We start from the raw sequence: 17,553 nt of genomic DNA, 5'->3' as shown, positions 1-17,553 counted from the left end.
ATATGAGAATATTTGTATGATCACCATGCTTAGATGGAATTCCGGTCGAGTCTTATAAAAAATATGAGTGTTACTACAAAGAATAATGTTGGATTCCTAGTAAGTAGTAGAATATCAAAGAAGGAAAATGTAAATAAGAAACAATGGGGCAATAAGGACAAATATTTCAAAGAAGAAAGAGGGGGGAAATGTAAAGAATAGAAGAGTACTGTTACAAACTGCTGTTAACAAAAAAGGATATATTACGTTTGTATGTGTGTAATGTTTGTTGTGTTTTGTTTTGTTTTGTTGGTCTAAAACAGTGGTTCTCAACCTTTTTAATGCCGCGACCCCCAACCGGTCGTAAGTCGAGGACTACTCAACCGGTCGTAAGTCGAGGACTACTCAACTGGTGCAGCACCATTTACAGAATGGGACTTTTGGCAGGCTCAGCAGGGCAGAGACATCCTGGACAATTCCTATTGGCTTTTGAAAGCCAATAGAATTAGACTCTATTCAAGAGAGTCTATTCTATTGGCTTTCAAAAGCTAATAGAATAAAAGGGAATAGCACAGCTAAGGAAAAGGGGAAAAAATGCCGGACTGCGTTGTTTGGCGACCCCCGTGAAATGGTCGTTCGACCCCAAGTGGGGTCCTGACCCACAGGTTGAGAACCACTGGTCTAAAATAAAAAAAAAAAGAATTCTGATTTCATCTCAATATTAATCTTCAAACGTCTTTGTATCATCAGCTATATTTGTCTCCATTTTTTTTCATAGGTCCACAATGCATGCAAAATGTCCCTTCATGTTTTTCAAATTTCTACCATTGACTTGAAGTATGTTTACATAACTTAGATAATTTCTCTGATGTCATATTCCAGCTATACATCATTTTGTAAGATATCTCTTAAAAACTATAACACAATATGAATTTCAACCTTAAAGTTCAATTTATCTAACATTCTCTCCCTGATTCACCTTATATTGTAACCAATATTCTTTGCTCCTTTTCTCCTGCAATCTTTAATTTGTTCCTCTTCTATTTCAAATTTCAACAGTTTATTTGGTTTTGGAATCATGTGTTTATTATTTGTACACAAATTATTTCAAATCCTGCTTTATGTTGTTCAATCTACATTAAACTTTTTATCAACATTAAACTTTCTCTTAATTGTGCATATAAAAACGACTGAACACTAAATCCCTCTGCAGTTAGTTAGTTGTTCTCTTTTCATCTTCCTGTACCTGTATTATTAAGTTTTCATATATTAACCATTTCTCTTTGCCTGCTGTTTCTCATCTATAAAATATTTCTACTGCTGCGGAAATTTTTAATTATAAAATATAATTAATTATTTGAATGACTATATAGATGAACATAAAAGGCACAGGGAGATTCTTCAACATAGGGTATTCTATGGCTTTCCTTAAATTTTCCCTAATAAGTTCTTTCTTATCCTCAAAATTCTATCTATTCTATTTCTAATAAGGCCACAATTTCGTGTTTTAGAAATTTATTTATCTGCATATTTATTTCCCATGAACATTAATCACAATCTCACAGATTATCAGTATTAAGCTACTTGCAAAACCTCTAAAAATTATGAGAGTTTGAAAAATTAACTATTAAAGTCTATTTAAGATTTACATGCTCTAGACCAGTGCTTTTCAACCAGTGGTATGGGTACCACCTGTGCTACATTGGCACCTGGCAGGTGGTACGCGACCATCCTACAAAAGTGGTAGCGGGGGAGGGGAATGAGCTGAACTGGTGGCACCACCGCACAAGCCTAAGCGAGAGATGGCTGGAGCTGCAGGCTGTCAGGGCTCAGCGGAAGCACCAGGATCAGCGCCAGGCTCCAGTTGGAGCTCGGCACTGATCCTGGTGCTTCTGCTGAGCCCTGATTTATATTCAGATGCTTGGCAACTGATTCATATTTATGCTCGTCTAGACCAGTGTGGTCCTAGGACCTGGGGGGGGAGTTTCTATCTCAGGAATTCTTAAAATCAAAATCAAAATTATTTGCCAGCCTATGTTGGAAAATAATATAATATTAAAATCTCATTAACCAATCATGAGAAGCAGTAATGGCAGTGAATACTTCAATTTTAATTTTCAATGCAGAAAATATTGATAAATATAACTCACACAAACAAAAGCTAATGTGCGGTCTTCCATAATTTTTAAAAGTGGGAAGGGGACCTGAGAGAAAACATTTAAGAAACATTGCTCTAAAACATCAAGGTAGAAAAAAAGTAAGTGTTCTCTCTTCCAACTGTTTAAATATGGCCCTAATTTATCTTCATATTTCCCAGCAAAATAACTGAATTTCTGGAATTAAGAAATCTGGAGTGAAGAATAAATTTTAAACCAGGAAACTTCTACCAGAAATTTAGCTGCCAGGTTTGGGGCCAATTACAATTTCCACAACTTCTTAAAGACAGTTTCTTTTTTTCTTTTTCTTTTTTTATTAAAAAGTTTTTATTTTCCATTTATTCATACAAAATACAATTAAATTCCTAACCATTGGTACCGCCTGCCCATTCCCCCCAGGCTGCGTCCACCCTCTCTAATCCTTCCCCACTTCCCTCCTCTTTCTCTCCTCTCCTCCTACTCTCTTCCCCTCCCCTTCTCCTCTAACCATCCTACTTCCTCCCTACTCCTTCCTCCCCTCTCATCCCTCTCACACACATGAACGCAGCATAGGGGAAATGCCCAAGCATTTACCATGTCTATATTATCATTACCCACCCACCCACTCACCCACCCACCCACCCTCAACCCTCCCCCCCTCGCTTCCCAGAGCAGAATACAGGGTTATTATTAAGGAAGTTAACAATAATAAAAAAGAAAAAAGAAAAAAAGAAAAAAGAAAAGAGAAAAAAACATCATACTTAACCTTTACCTCCCCTTAAATTAAGTCATATAAACAAATCTTTACAACGGTTACTATAAAATTTACTCATAAAATAAAGGAAACTTTATAGTCCCATATTTTTTCTGAATATAATCTATCCATCTTCTCCATACAATAATATATCTTTCTTGTGTATGATCCTTCAAATAAGCAGAAATTTTTGCCATTTCTGCAAAGTTAGAAACTTTAAATATCCATTCTTCTAAAGTAGGCAACAAGTCCTTCTTCCAATACGAGCCTACTAATAACCTTGCTGCAGTTAATAAATTCAACATTTAAGTAGTTTCTTTGTCATTTAATCCACAAAGATACCCAATAAGAATAATTGAGGGGTGAACTTTATCTTCCTTTTAAAAATCTTTTGAATGTTCCACCAAATCATAATCCAAAAAGCCTTTACTTTTTACAATTCCACCAAACATGAAAATATGTCGCATCCATATTACCACATCTCCAACATTTGGGTTGTAAATTTGGATACATACAAGATAATTTTTTAGGATCTAAATGCCATCTGTAAAACATTTTATAAAAATTTTCCCTCAAATTTTGAGCTTGTGTAAATCTAACATTTCTAATCCAAATTGTCTCCCATAAGTCCAATGGGATCGGATCCTGGATATTCTGAGCCCATTTAATCATACAGTCTTTAACCAATTCTGTTTCAGAGTCTAATTCTATTAAAGCATTGTAAATTCTTTTTATATGGGCCTGACTCTGATCTTTAATCTGAATAACCAGATTTCCATCTCTAGTGTTATTCCTTCTTTTTTATCTACAGTCCACCTGTCCACTACTTCTTAAAGACAGTTTCTTGAAGATCTCATTCTAATGGTTTAATCAGGAATTTACAACTACATGTGTAAATGTGGCTAAATCATCCACAACAAAAAACAGTCCAGAAGATAAGTTACTTGATGTGGATGGCAATGTTATATTAACCACTTCATTAACCTACACATGCATGGATATCATGTCTCAGATCACCTCCAAATTGTGGACCAGACTTTTAAGAGTGAAAATACCCTTTTTGGGGATAGAAAGTATCCCCTCAAATTGATTAATCTCTTTTCTCTACCCATTAAATCTTCAGGCTTGTCTGGATTTAATTTTAATCTATTACAACTCATGCTGTCTGTAGCACAGTCTTGGCAGGAAGGAGCCCAGCAAATCTGACAAAAATTGAAAAGTGAAGGTGCATAAAAGTACCACTGAGCTTTAAAACCTTTTACAAAAAGATGGTAACTGACCTGGAGAATAGAATTAAGTCAAAAAAGGTGTGAAGTACTACTGTGTGTTAAACCTAGTCTTAACTTAATAACAGAGCCACAACAAAGCCATACTATAACTTCCAAGTCTCAATATGGTTCAGAACGATACCATAGTTAATGAAGTCAGAAGCTATCAAGATATTCACAAAAAGCGACAAGTTGTCCCTATCAGACTCTGTTAATAAATAATCCATCAAGGCAACTCATATCATCTCTCTGTTATTATTTGACCTGAAACAGATTTAGATAATTGATTTCACTCAAAGAACTTGAAATTGTTCCACCATCATCCTCTCAGAAATGGAAAATTCAAAGATGGCCTGAAATAGTTAAAAAGCAAAGAATCTATTATTGGTTTTGTAAAACAAGGCATACCACTGGTATCGCCCCACTGCTGAGAGAAATATTAAGGATCACAAAGCATTTCCCTGGCTGATCTTTCAAGGATATGTGATTGCACAGAGACTCATCAAAGCACCATGTTCATAGACTGAAACTGATTCAATAATCCAGAACAAATCAATGTAAGATCATTCAATGTTATGAATATAAAAAAGTTGCTTATATTCATGGACAATAATGAATAAGGCCATGAATACAAGCAACTTTGTTTATAAACAAAGTCTATAAAGACATCACAGTTTGCTCCCAAAGGTTCAAGGAAGACTTCACACTTCTAAAAAGGCCACATTAGTCCCCAAATTGCTTGAAAAATTAACTTATCAATCCCAAATCATATAAATACTATAATTTAGGAGTAACTAAATTCCATAAAACCTTTCTTAGTATAAATTAATGTTTTATAGGTAATAATATGGTAAAAGAATATATATCAAATTTTGAGTAAGATTAGTTATACACTATATTTATTCTTCTCCATAAATTCATGGGGATTTTTAACTATATATTATAGGTCTGAAAAAAAGAATATTAGCTTCAGCAACAAAGACATTTCTGGGTATATATTTCAAGATTTTTAAATGAATCCATAAAAATTTTAGAACTAGTAGCAAGTATATTAAATCTATTACAATTAACTGAATAACCTGAAAATTTACCCAAGTGTCTTACAATGTCCATAAACAATATTTCATTCAATTCCAGGTAAACATATTTTGAGTTCTTAGCTTCTTTCACCTTAATCTTACAAAATAGATAGAATATTTAGCAATGATACAGCCATACCTTCTTCCCATCCTGCTTCCTGTTTCTACTTCTGAATTTAGACATATGGTGAACAGATGCATCCAGATGATATCACCTAGTTTCTCCTACTAGGTTTCTGACATACAAATCAGTTCAGTTTCACAATCTAGGATCAAATCACCTAGAATAGATGATGCCCTTATTTAAAATTATCTAGAATTCAACAAGACAAGTACAAAAATGAGGTATGGATGTGTCTTCCCATTTAGCTGGAAATCAAATGAAGGAACAGGAATAATCTACTTGACTATCTATTTCTTGAAAGAACTGCTTCTAGTTCCATTATGGAACTACCATCTGCTCCAGAAACTGCTAATCAACTATTCCTTCTCAAATTGCAAATCCTACTTGATAAAATGAAGCACCTATACAAAATCCCACCCAAATATAGAAGCACCAACTCAACAATTTAAATATCAATTCAAATCATATTTACAAAACCAGTAAATAAAGCAATTACTCTTAAATCTACTTTACCCAAAATAGCAAAGGAAAAGAGCAAAAGATAGCATGGGACTAACCTTGGTGACAAACTTTTTTTCCCACAGCAAGTTATATCCCATATTGTTTTCTAGTCATGACAGTAACAAAAACAACACAGATTCTCTTTTCATTAAAATGCCACAAAATTATATAGTTTGTAATCATAAACGGTAAATATATTTTGTAAATAATTTGTGAACAGTTCCAAAGAAATGTTAATCTCCATAAAATCACTATTTACACCAGTAATTCCCAACTCAACATTCTTTTCTGCCAATTCCACAAATCAAAAAATGAACAAAACAAATACAATGTAAAGTCCCAACCACAATCCATATCCTTCATAAGTCAGTTACCTTCCTTCCTATGTACACTCTTTCTCTACTACATAATGAAAATCCACAATTATGTTATTATAGCCCAGGGTGTCAAATTGCCAGCCCGCGGACCGGTTTCATCATACCAGAGACACGCCCACCCCATTGCCGGCAATGGCAAAAAAGCTCCGATACGTCGCGCGACATACCTGTTATAGCCTATGATAGTCTTCTACTTCTTCCACTTACATGTTTCTCAGTTTTCCACGCTGCATGATTTTTCCAGCCACCTACTTCTATTTTCCTATAAATACAGGACCTCGCCATTTCTTCTGTTGACACATTCATGAGCCTTCTTTCACCACAAATGCCATCATTAGTGCTGTACATTTACAACTTGGTTTTAATTTTTACTTCATTGTTCTTTCCACTACACACACACACACACACACACACACACTGAGAATTTGCATGTCTTCCCCATCAATCTTTTAAGGAGAATGCCAACAGATGTTAATATTCTTCAGAATAAAGCTTGGATAAAAGAAGTGACCAGGCTTCCTAACATCCAGGTATCTTTGTTTTTATTGTACATCTTGTGCAATACAGTTTTAGTTATTAGAATTTTGGGTTCTAACAAAGAAAAAAAGTAGTGCATAGAAACCTTTCTCTGGTCTACTAATAACAAATATCACTAGAAAGAACTTCTGCACAAGGGAACTGATATTTCAAACCCCACATCTTTCTAAGAGTTAGTGACTCTCCTAAAAATTGTTCTGATGGATTGTTCCATGCATCTACTGTCATTCCAATTCCAACTGTTAAAAATTTCAAATTTTCAGTAATCAATAGGTCTTGCCAGGGGTGCTATACTTAGCAGCCATTCAGCTCACATAATCTTCACTACTGGTACATGTTTTTGGGGTTGCCTCTAAAGCAGTTTTAGAGAAGCCATTTTTGCTGTGAATTCTGGATGTTGTAGTCCCAATAAAGTTTCCATTGTTTTATGTTTATATTATGTGTGATTTTGCACATTCTTTCTATGTAAATTAGATATACTTGCACAATGTTATTTGTATTAAGAATACTTACGGTGCAAATTCAAGATTAGCATAGGCTAATAAGATAGCCTGTTTAATAGGCAACATTTTGGAAAATACAAATAATTTATCTTAATACTTTAGAGGGCAATCAATCAAGAGAAAGGAAATGGATTTTGACGACTTCAATGCTACCTTCTGATCACCAGAAAGTATATTTATGATATCCATTCCTTTAGCTCTTAAGATGTTCATTCCCATGTTAACTCCATACTTAATCTCCTATTTCTACAAATTCACACTTTTGATAATTACCCGTGGTTTTTACAGGGTGGATTGTTTGCATAATTATGCAGAAAAAAGTATTCTTTCTAAACAAGGAGCTAAAATTAATAATGACTATGTTTGTTTAGATTTCATTATTAATCCAGATGGTATGTTGCAAAATTAAACAGAACAGTATCCAGCTTTAAAAGCTTTATAGACTTAAAAAATGTTGAGCAGATTTCGAATTCCCAAGCTTTCACCATACAAAAAAATGATACTAGGATTATTATAAAAAGGATCTTTAAAAAAATACTAAGAGAAATAGAAAAAATGCAATATTGATCAAAAGGCGAGAAAATGGAGAAATCTATAGTGATAATAGAACATTTAATTAATTTATGCAGAGTTCCAGATAGATATATTACCCATCCTACAGAACTACAAGTAGTCCTCAACCTACAACCATTTGTTTAGTGACCGTTCAAAGTTACAACTTTGACAAAAGTGACCGATCATTTTTCATACTTACAACCATTGCAGCATCCCCATGGTCACATGATTAAAATTTGGACAAATGGCATGAAACCTGGTTGCAGAGTCCAACAATTTGACAAGCAAAGTCAATGGGGCAGCCAGATTTACTTAACAACTGAGATACTAACTTAACAACTGCTGTGATTGTTTAGCAACTGTGGCAAGAAAGGGTAAAACTCACTGAACTATCTTGCTTAGCAATAGAAGTTTTGGGCTCAATTTTGGTCATAAGTTGAACACTACCTGAAATTTTTAATAATTTTATGAAGACTTGTAGAAGTCTTGTGAAGAAGAGTATCAGGAGACAATGAATAACAAGAAGGAATACCTGCATAGAACAATTAAATCAATGCGAGACCACTTTAATTATCACCGAAATGGTATTTTTCATTGCATAAATGAGTCATAGCGAGCCTTTGGGTTATATATTTTCCTTTATCTAATTTTCTACATGGTAATTTTAAGTATTGTAGTTCCATTTTTAAATAAGCTCTGTTTTATTTCTCTGAAGGAATAAGCCACAAAAGATCTTAATTATGATTTGACAGAAATCTATTTCATTATCATTATTCAAGTAATCATTAATTATATTTATTTCACTAAAACAGCTTTGAGATAATTATATTTTATCTGCCTTTAGATGAATCCTAAAATTCAGTAAATCATAAACAGAAGTAGGTTCTAATATATTTCCAGTATGAGAAACTAAGAAAGAAATTAGAAGCTACAAGTTTTGTCTGTATCTTCTAAAAACCTTTCAAGAGCTACAATTTTATGAGAAAGTTAAATTCTGCTTAACTGCATATTTATTCGATCTCTTTATCTTTTATTGCTAAAGCTAGAACAATCTTAAGAAAAAAAAATTCTGTGTGGCATTCCAAAAAAGAAAGCAGAACAGAATGAGGATTTGTAAGAAGTGAGAAAGATAGTAAGACATACTGAGAACCTATCTATACTACAAAAATGAGCTTGTTCTAAATCAATTCTGTAGATTAGAAGAGTTCCATTAGTGTAGCAAGTCATATTGGCTTTCTCTAAATGAGAGAAAAAAGCTTTTCCCAAACTATAATTTATCTCCAAACTAACCTGCTTTTATGGTAAATCTGAATTAAAGATTGGGGCAGAGCCAGAAAATGTTTATAGTTGGACAGCCAGGCTACAACCCATGTTTTGCACACATATTCAGCAAAGTAGTAAGAAATTTCTCTTTTGGAGCATCTCACATTGGTAGCTGAGCAGTTTTCAATCACAAAGACACACACTGTCCCCTGCTTTTTCAAACCGGAGTAGGCAACTGCAATGTGGACTCTCAGTACAAACAAAGATGCTATAATAATTTCAAATTTAAGAAAATGTCACCAGATTTGGATAAGAAGTTGATCAAGACATTTTTATCCTCCCTTTCTCAAAAGAAACCCAAAGCCAGGAATGGGCTTAGTTGAAGAAAAAGTTGATTGACAATATCCAAGCAAGAGTAAAAATTAGTCCATTTCCTATACCGACTATTATTTAAGAAATATATTTTTATATTTCTGTTTAACAGTTCCTTCAATGGCAAAAAATAAATAGAAATTACACATTCTGCTGTTCTGAAGTATTTAATTTTAGATTAATTGCATGTGTGAATATGGGGAGTCAGTGAAAAAAATATGGCTTTAGTGCAGTAAATTACAGAATAATAGAACAGTGTTGATGGGCAACACTCTGCAGATGCAATAAGGACAGAGAAATAATGTTGTTTTGCTGCTCTTATTGCCATGAGATAGGCCTTAATAGTGGCTCTAAATCACGTCCTGTCAAAGTCATCCTTTTGACCTCTATAGAGAATATACGCTAAATCAGGGGTCCCCAACCCCCGGTCCATGGACCAGTACTGGGCCACGGCATGCCAGCAACTGGTCCACACAAACAAGCAAAGCCCCATTTGTGGGATCCAGGCAGCCCACAAAACCACACACCCCCAGTCCACGGAAAAACCTCTCTTCACGTAACCGGTCCCTTGTGCCCAAAAGACTGGGGACCTCTGCGTAAATAATACATTTTCAAAGTCATCCTTTATTTTTTCCAGCAGTGCATAGGCATCACTTAATCTGTTTCAAAACCCTCAGTTCCTCTGTGAACCATGGTGAAAGACGGGAGTAATAGGCTAAGAGAGGCCCCCATAGACACAAACCTGTCCAGAGCCTCAACAGCCTTTTGTTTCCAAGCTGTTACTAAGACTTTGGCCGGGCCGTGCAGCAAAGCCTTTGGGATATCCTCTAGTTCCCTCTGGAACCCATTTGGGTCCTTCAGTCTCTGAGGGCAGACCATACAAATGAGTCCAGTTTCCCTGCAGAGTAGGATGGTTTAAGAGAGCCTCAAGAACATGAGGGCATGATCTGACCACAACGGGGGGGGGGGGGGATAATGCTAGATTCCCCACCAGATCACATTGACATTGCTCCAATAAGAATATCAGGTGTGGCTTGTGACTACTGTCCCAAGTCAAACCAGTGATAATCTGGAATAGGGACGTGGCTGTCATGGTGGTCATGAACTCTTGAACTGCTTCTCAGACCAAACCCAGGGAGGGCAGATTGAGGTCACTGAGAACCATAAATCTTCACTGACAACCTTGAGATGACCTCTAGGAAACTGCCTATAACTGAGCCATCTGCGATGAGCTACATCAGAGCAGCTACCAGTCTCTTTTAACAACAACCATACCAACCTTGAATCTGTCTTCTTTTCTCCTGTGTTCCTCCTTATTATCTGAACCTTGATTCTTTTATCTGACTGGCTGGCTGGTTGACATTCTGGATTCTATGTTTCAATCTCTAAACCTGAATCTATATTTCTCGCAGCTTTCTGTCTGCCTTATGTATGGTTACTTGCTGCTCTATTTGTAGCACTCTCTACTTGTGACTACAACTTATTGTGTGTACACTCAGCCTGAAATAAGATACCGTACTTTTAAGGGACATAGATACTGAGCAGCCAGAATTTGATACAATTACCCTTGAAGGTGTTTCACTTTGAGAATCTTCAGAGATGCAAGTTTATTAACTGTTCCACACATTTCCCATCCTGAGAAAGTGAGCAGGGCTGAAGTCATGCCATCTAGGGTGAGGTATGAAGAATTGGCTGAGTGTTTCAGCCAGCATGGACTGCATTTATTCACGCAATATGGAAGTGAAAGCAATGCTTCCTAATTTGCCTCATATAGACCAGGGCTTTTCAACCAGTGGTATGGGTACCACCTGTGGTACATTGGCTCCTGGCAGGTGGTTCGCGAACATCCTAGAAAAGTGGTAGCGGGAGAAGGGAATGAGCTGAACCGGTGGCAGCACTGTACAAGCCTGAGCGAGAGATGGCTGGAGCTGCAGCGCTGTCAGGGCTCAGCGGAAGCGCCAGGATCAGCACCAGCTCCAGTTGGAGCCCGGTGCTGATCCTGGCGCTTCTGCTGAGCCCAGAAGTGCCAATCAGCTGAAATGTTGCAACATCTCCAGGGTCTTGTGATTTACATTCAGATGCTTGGCAACTGATTCATATTTATGATGGTCACAGTGTCCCAGGGTCATGTGAAGTGACCAAAACCTGCTGCAACCACTCAGCAGACGGGAATAAAAATCAAACACCTCCCACCCCACCCCCGTTGCCAATCCTCAACAGACATGCTCACAACAATGGAAACCTCAGATAGGAGGAAGAGCGTTGCCGGGTGGGCAAGCAGGTGTCTTGCTCGGCTGTGGCTTGGGGGACATTTTTTTCAGTGCCATTGTAACTTCGAACAGTCACTAAGCGAACTGTTGTAAGTCAAGGACTACCTGTACTTTATCACTTTTTTCCTTTTTTTTTTGGTCATCAAGTTTTTGACACCTTGCTAGGCAACTGGTGGTACTCGGATATTGCCATATCCTAAAAGTGGTACAATAGATGAAAAGGTTACCATTACCATTAGTGTGGTAATGGACAAAAGCCTTAACTTAGTGGGACTTTTAAAGTTCCAAATGTAAAATACTAAAATAATTAGTAAATTCAAGATATTCATTTGCACAGCACACTGTTGTAAGTTCAACTATGTTTTACTATACTTTTTTCTCTTTTTACAACTTGCAATTCCTTAATAGTTAGATAGTTAAAAATGCTTAACTATACTTAATTACCTCAAAGGGATATTTCCACAGTGATTCAGCTTTCTTATTAGCCTGAATCTTAAACAACAAAAAATATCTTGATTTCATCATGTACCATAAGGAAAAAGACAAGCATTTTAAAAGAGTGCAACCCCCATTTTTAATTGATCTGCTTCATAATTCATAGAAATCTACATACCAAAGACTCTAGGTAGTAGTTGTAAGGAGATTATAGGACAAAGATTTCTTTTCCAAAGGAAAATAATAGCTAATTTGAATACTTGGCACCACTTACATAATTTCTAACATGACCTCTTGCCTTGTAGTAACTAAGCTTGATTTAGCACTGCACTTACTAGGTTGTGGAATTCACTGTAAGGCTGGGGTTGTCTGAAGTACCAGAGTGGTCAAATACTAAGCTATATACTGCTAAAGAAGAAATAATTTGTCATTCATAGCAATTGGTTGTTCACAGTTTAACATTTATCATGTACAAAAGGTATGAACCAAACCTGCTAAGTTCAGGATGTCCCAGGTAGTCCCTTTGGGGAAAAATTTCTTCATATTTATGGCCCACTGATAATCACTCCACCTTTCCTTCCAAGCCTGGAGGATGGCCTGTTTGAGATTGACTACTTTCATCATCTTCCTTTCCTGAAAGAAATAGAGAAAAGGTTCATAGTAGGCATGTCCAACCCTGGTTTCAGAACTATATAACTATATAACACAAGGACCGGGGACCGGATGCGGCCCGCAAAGTGGTTTCATGTGGCCCATGAAGCCATCCTGGAAACAGTGAGGGAACGGCCCCGCTGCCTTGGCCCTGGCCCAGGCCGGCCGGGAGCCAATGTACAATTTTGTGGTGGCTATCTATGCTGAAATGCATTCAGTCTTAGCTCCACAAAGCCGTCTAGAAACAGTGAGGAACCAACCCCTGCCACGTCAGCCCTGCCCTGAGTGCATGCTGGGGAGGTGTCACCCTTTGTGAGGAATGAAGAAATGCACCATTGCCTAGAAGTGGCCAGCAAATGGCTCTCACCTACTTCACATATCCAGCTTGGTGGCCTCCAGGGGAGGGGTTTTGGCAGACAGGGGGCACTCTCCTCACAGCGCCAAGAGCTGAGCTGGGTGGCATGAAACTGATGAGAAGTGCAATGCTGTCTAGCCCCCAGCCTGCCTAGTTTCAGCAGGCAGCAAGGTGCAAAGCTGGCGAGCTTCGCACCGCCTGGCTCAACCTCTCGGTGCTGTGACGAGAGCGCCCCGCTGCCTGCTGAAACCGGGCAGGCTGGGGGCTGGGCGGCATCGCGCTTCTTTTTGGATGTGCGCTGCCTGGTTCAGCCTCTTGGTGCTGTGAAGAGAGCGCCCTGCTGCCTGCCGAGACCGGGCAGACTGGGGGCTGGACGGCATCGCGCTTCTTTTCAGATTCGTGCCGCCTAGCTCAGCCTCTTGGCACTATGAGGAGAGCACCCCGCTGCCTGCCGACATCGGGCAGGCTGGGGGCTAGGCAGCATTGCGCAAGTAACATTGACTCTCACGTTGCTCATGGCATCAGCTCCCCCAGAGCCCACCAAGCCAGATATGTGAAGTAGATGAGGGCCATGGGCTGGCCACTTCCAGGCAATGGTGCATTTCTTCGTTCCTCACGAAGGTGACACCTCCCCAGCATGCATGCAGGGGACAGGAGCGATGTGGCAGGGGCTGGTTCCTCGCTGTTTCCAGATGGTCTTGTGGAACTAAGACTGAATGTGTTTCAGCATAGGTGGCGACCAAAAAATTGTACACTGGCTCCTGGCTGGCCTGGGCCAGGGCCAAGGCAGCGGGGGCCGTTCTCTCACTGTTTCCAGGATGGCTTCATGAGCCACATGAAACCACTTTACGGGCCAGATCCAGCCCCTGGGCCTTGTGTTTGACATGTCTATACAGCTGCGTTTCTTGCCTGTTTTTCCCCTCCCTCATCTCAAATATTTTCCCAACACTCTGTACATAGGAAGGAAGAAAGGAAAGACGGAAAAGGAGGGTCTGAGGGAAGTCCTGCCTTAGTCCTGCCCTGCTGCCTCTTTATCATCCCCTTGCCCCCTCATCCTGGCCTCTCCTGGAGGTCTCCCATCCTATTACTAAGGAAGCTTTGGATACAGAGCCAGGTCTCCTCCCATGGAGAGGGAATGGGCCTCCCTCTGACTTTGCCCTCGTACTCATCATGAGCAACCTGGCTAAGGAGAGCAAGCATAGCAGCAGAAGCCTTGAGGAGAAAGTGCAGCTGGGCGCCCCCTTGGGAAAGTGGGGCTGGGCTTGGTGCTGCGGGTGCTTGAGGGCAGGCTGGGTGTTTGACCTCTGCTGCCCAGGGCTCTGGGCAGCCTGCACCACCATCCAGCCCCCCCCCACATGGTCTGAGAGGAACCGTGAGACTCCTCCAGTGGACCATGCCTTGGCATTTGCCCTCGTCCCACCCTCTTCTGACAGAGACCTTCAGATCTGTCTCACTCCTGCCCAGGCCCGCACAGGCACCCTTGACGCGAACAATGTAGAGCTGGCCATGCCCATCCAATAGGCCACATCCATTCTGGCCATGCCCACCCGGCCTCCCAAAGGCAACCACAATGCTGATGCGGTTCTCAATGAAATTGAGTTTGACACCCCTGCTGTGTAATATTGTATGTAGGACAAATGTTTCACCACTCCCAAAACATTTTGCCCAGACTAGGATACATATGGCCAGAATATTCAGGAAGCAATTCTCAAACAGAAAGTGCAAAGAGAAAATATTAATACACCAGATCACAAAATATTAAAGAACAGTCATTTCACACATTGCTCTGAGAAAAAACAAGGACACTCATAAAAAATGTCGTTAAGTCGAGAATTACCTATATTTTAAACAGAGAATATTTAAAATACAGGTTGTCCTCTACTTATGACCACAACTGAGCCCAACATCTGTTGCTAAGTAAGGCAGTTGTTAAGAGTTTTACTCTTTTTACAATCTTTTGCCACCCTTTTTAAGCAAATCGCTACAGTTGTTAAGCGAATCATGCAGTTGTTAAGTGAATCTTACTTCCCCCATTGACACTGCTTGTCAGAAACCAGCTGAGAAGATTACAAATGGTGATCACATGACCCTGAGAGAGTGCAACACAAGACCCAATCCTAAACAGTGGCTATTTCCACATTGAACAATGTAGAGACATGCAGCTTTGTTAAAAAGTTATGCATAATGTAGAATAAAACACAGTAATAGGATGTACAACTTGTTTATACTCTTTAGCTTAGAACATCATGAGAACATTTCTAATAGATCTTACACTGCTTAAGTATTATAGGAATGCAACCTTTGTATAAAAAATGGAAAATAATTATATGAAATCATACTAAATTAATGCAACTTATCTGGAATCAGAAGAAAATATCTCCTGCTCACTTTTTAATAACCACTGTCAATAACCATTTATGTTTTCATGCTGAAGCAACTGGGAAGTGGGAAGTATAAAATCTTGAATACAAGCATGTTGGGATCATTACACAATTATATCTAAATTCAGAAATAAGAAAAAATATATTTTGCTTACTTCTTATTAACAAGCAAGCAAATTAAGACCCTTACACTTTTATTTAATTACAAATATTTGTAAAATAATTAGGTACTTTACACTTCTTGAATTTTAACATTATCTCTAGTAAGGTCCTATATAAGTTCCTTAAATTTTTCATATGCCTGCTGGTGGGCAATCTCAATAGCAGATTATTACGTACTGGAATTGTCAAAACACAAACAATTTATATTACGATAAACCCTGTTTTGATTAGAAAAGGCGTCGTTAGGATCTTAAACACACTCCAAGTACGAGTGATAAGCACGAGATCTTAAATGGCAATTTTACAAATGTACGTTTGAAGTAATTTAGTGGACTTACTGTCAAGCAGTCATACATAACACTACAAACTCCCCTTTTACGCATGCCCTGGAATCCTTTAATAGAATTGATACTAAATTTCAAGGAGATGGGCCGACTCCGGAAACAAATTAATAAAATAGCTTACCCCAGAACCGAAATACATTACTCTTCCTTAGTTTCTGTTACCGGATTTGAGACACGAAATGTGATGGACTAAAGCGGAAAAACTAAATAGCGAGAATCACTCTAGAGCTCATTTATGATATCGAAAAGAGAAGGATGAGCATCCTACATTAGACTTACCAGTTCCCTTTCATACATAAAGGAAACGCACAGCCATTACTTCCGGGAATCCGCCATCTTTGCACTTTAGAAAGAGGCTCGCCCGGATTGGCTGTAACAACTTTCTGCACTGCAAAGGTTGTTGGGTGTTGTAGTTCAAAAGTAACAATTGTTTAACACGTGTTAAGCTCAAATGGTCAGGGAAAAGTGGCATTTATTTCTGAATATACATACATATTACGCTGTTACAAAGAAGATAACTAAAACACTAATTTCATAGTCTGAGATTACAGCTTTTGTTTCAGAAATCATGTTTATGGGTGTGCTTAATTATATTTAATCTTGCTTCTTAGAATTTTATTGCATTAGTACATCATTTTTACTATTGTAGTTAAAATCCACGAGCCAAAACTAAGACGTTCAAATGGAGGAAATTCTTTAGACTTATCACTAATATATTCAGATACTGTAAAACAGATTTCTTAAAGAAATGTCCTTCATACCTATTATATTTCCTAGTCATCAGGCTGACTGAGCATATTTTAAAAAAGCGTTTTGTAAAAATTAAAAACAGAATTCTGACTGGAAAAAAATAGTTCAGAATTCAAACAGAGCGAAAGAGAAAGAGAATGCCAATGCAGTTTTTAAGTATGCATCTCATGCTTTAAAATTTTAAGGCTAAAATAAATAGAGATGTATTTAAAGATATAAGGAAAAAAAGCTAGTTCAAAACTAGCAAGTAGAGATATTTAATCCAATTTTTATACAAGCAAATAGTGGGGAGGAAAATCATAGTCTTCTTTCTTTGTCTCCTTTCACTAACAAAATCATGGAGAAAAACTATGCGGCGTTAAGAATCTACAATGATTTGGTGACCTGTAATCATCATTTATCATCAACAAATAATAAATTCAAATAAATTGTGTAGTTGCAGTGCACACTCCAAACATTCTAAATAAATATTGGACAGCCATTTGTCTGAAATGGTGTAAGGTTCCTGCCTGAGCAGGGGGTTGGACTAAATGAAAGTAAAGTCCCTTCCAACTTTACTACTACTACTACTACTACAACTACTACTACTACTACTACTACTACTACTACTATTATTATTACTACTACTATTATTATTATTATTATTATTATTATTATTATTATTTTAGACATCACATTAGCCCCTCTATGCTATTCATTACAAAGCTCAAATATTTTCAGATTCATGCAGAAGGCTAAAAAAAGAAGGCCAAAAACTA

At 38.0% G+C, this 17,553-nt stretch overlaps 1 protein-coding gene across 7 annotated transcripts in view; it reads right to left on the bottom strand.

Annotated features, from left to right (window-relative positions):
- Positions 1 to 16,399, bottom strand: part of MED24 (mediator complex subunit 24) — an 86,153-nt gene extending 69,754 nt beyond the window's left edge. For 5 of the 7 annotated variants that reach the window (XR_005558600.1, XM_039358836.1, XM_039358839.1 and 2 more), the window contains exons 1-2: positions 16,325 to 16,399; positions 12,644 to 12,785 (exon numbers count right to left, since the gene is read on the bottom strand). Coding sequence is in view for 5 of the 7 variants with exons in the window: in XM_039358836.1 (XP_039214770.1) it covers positions 12,644 to 12,785; positions 16,325 to 16,342 (160 nt within the window). In the remaining 2 variants the exon portion in view is untranslated. The other 2 variants (XM_039358837.1, XM_039358842.1) reach the window with 2 other exon arrangements.
- Between the last annotated feature and the right edge of the window lie 1,154 nt (positions 16,400 to 17,553).

This window comes from Crotalus tigris, unplaced genomic scaffold, assembly GCF_016545835.1.
Source record: "Crotalus tigris isolate CLP2741 ecotype Arizona unplaced genomic scaffold, ASM1654583v1 scf7180000019068.10715455, whole genome shotgun sequence".
Taxonomy (NCBI): domain Eukaryota; kingdom Metazoa; phylum Chordata; class Lepidosauria; order Squamata; family Viperidae; genus Crotalus; species Crotalus tigris.
Note: the sequence above shows the minus strand (reverse complement) of the source record. Positions and strands in the feature narration are given on the sequence as shown.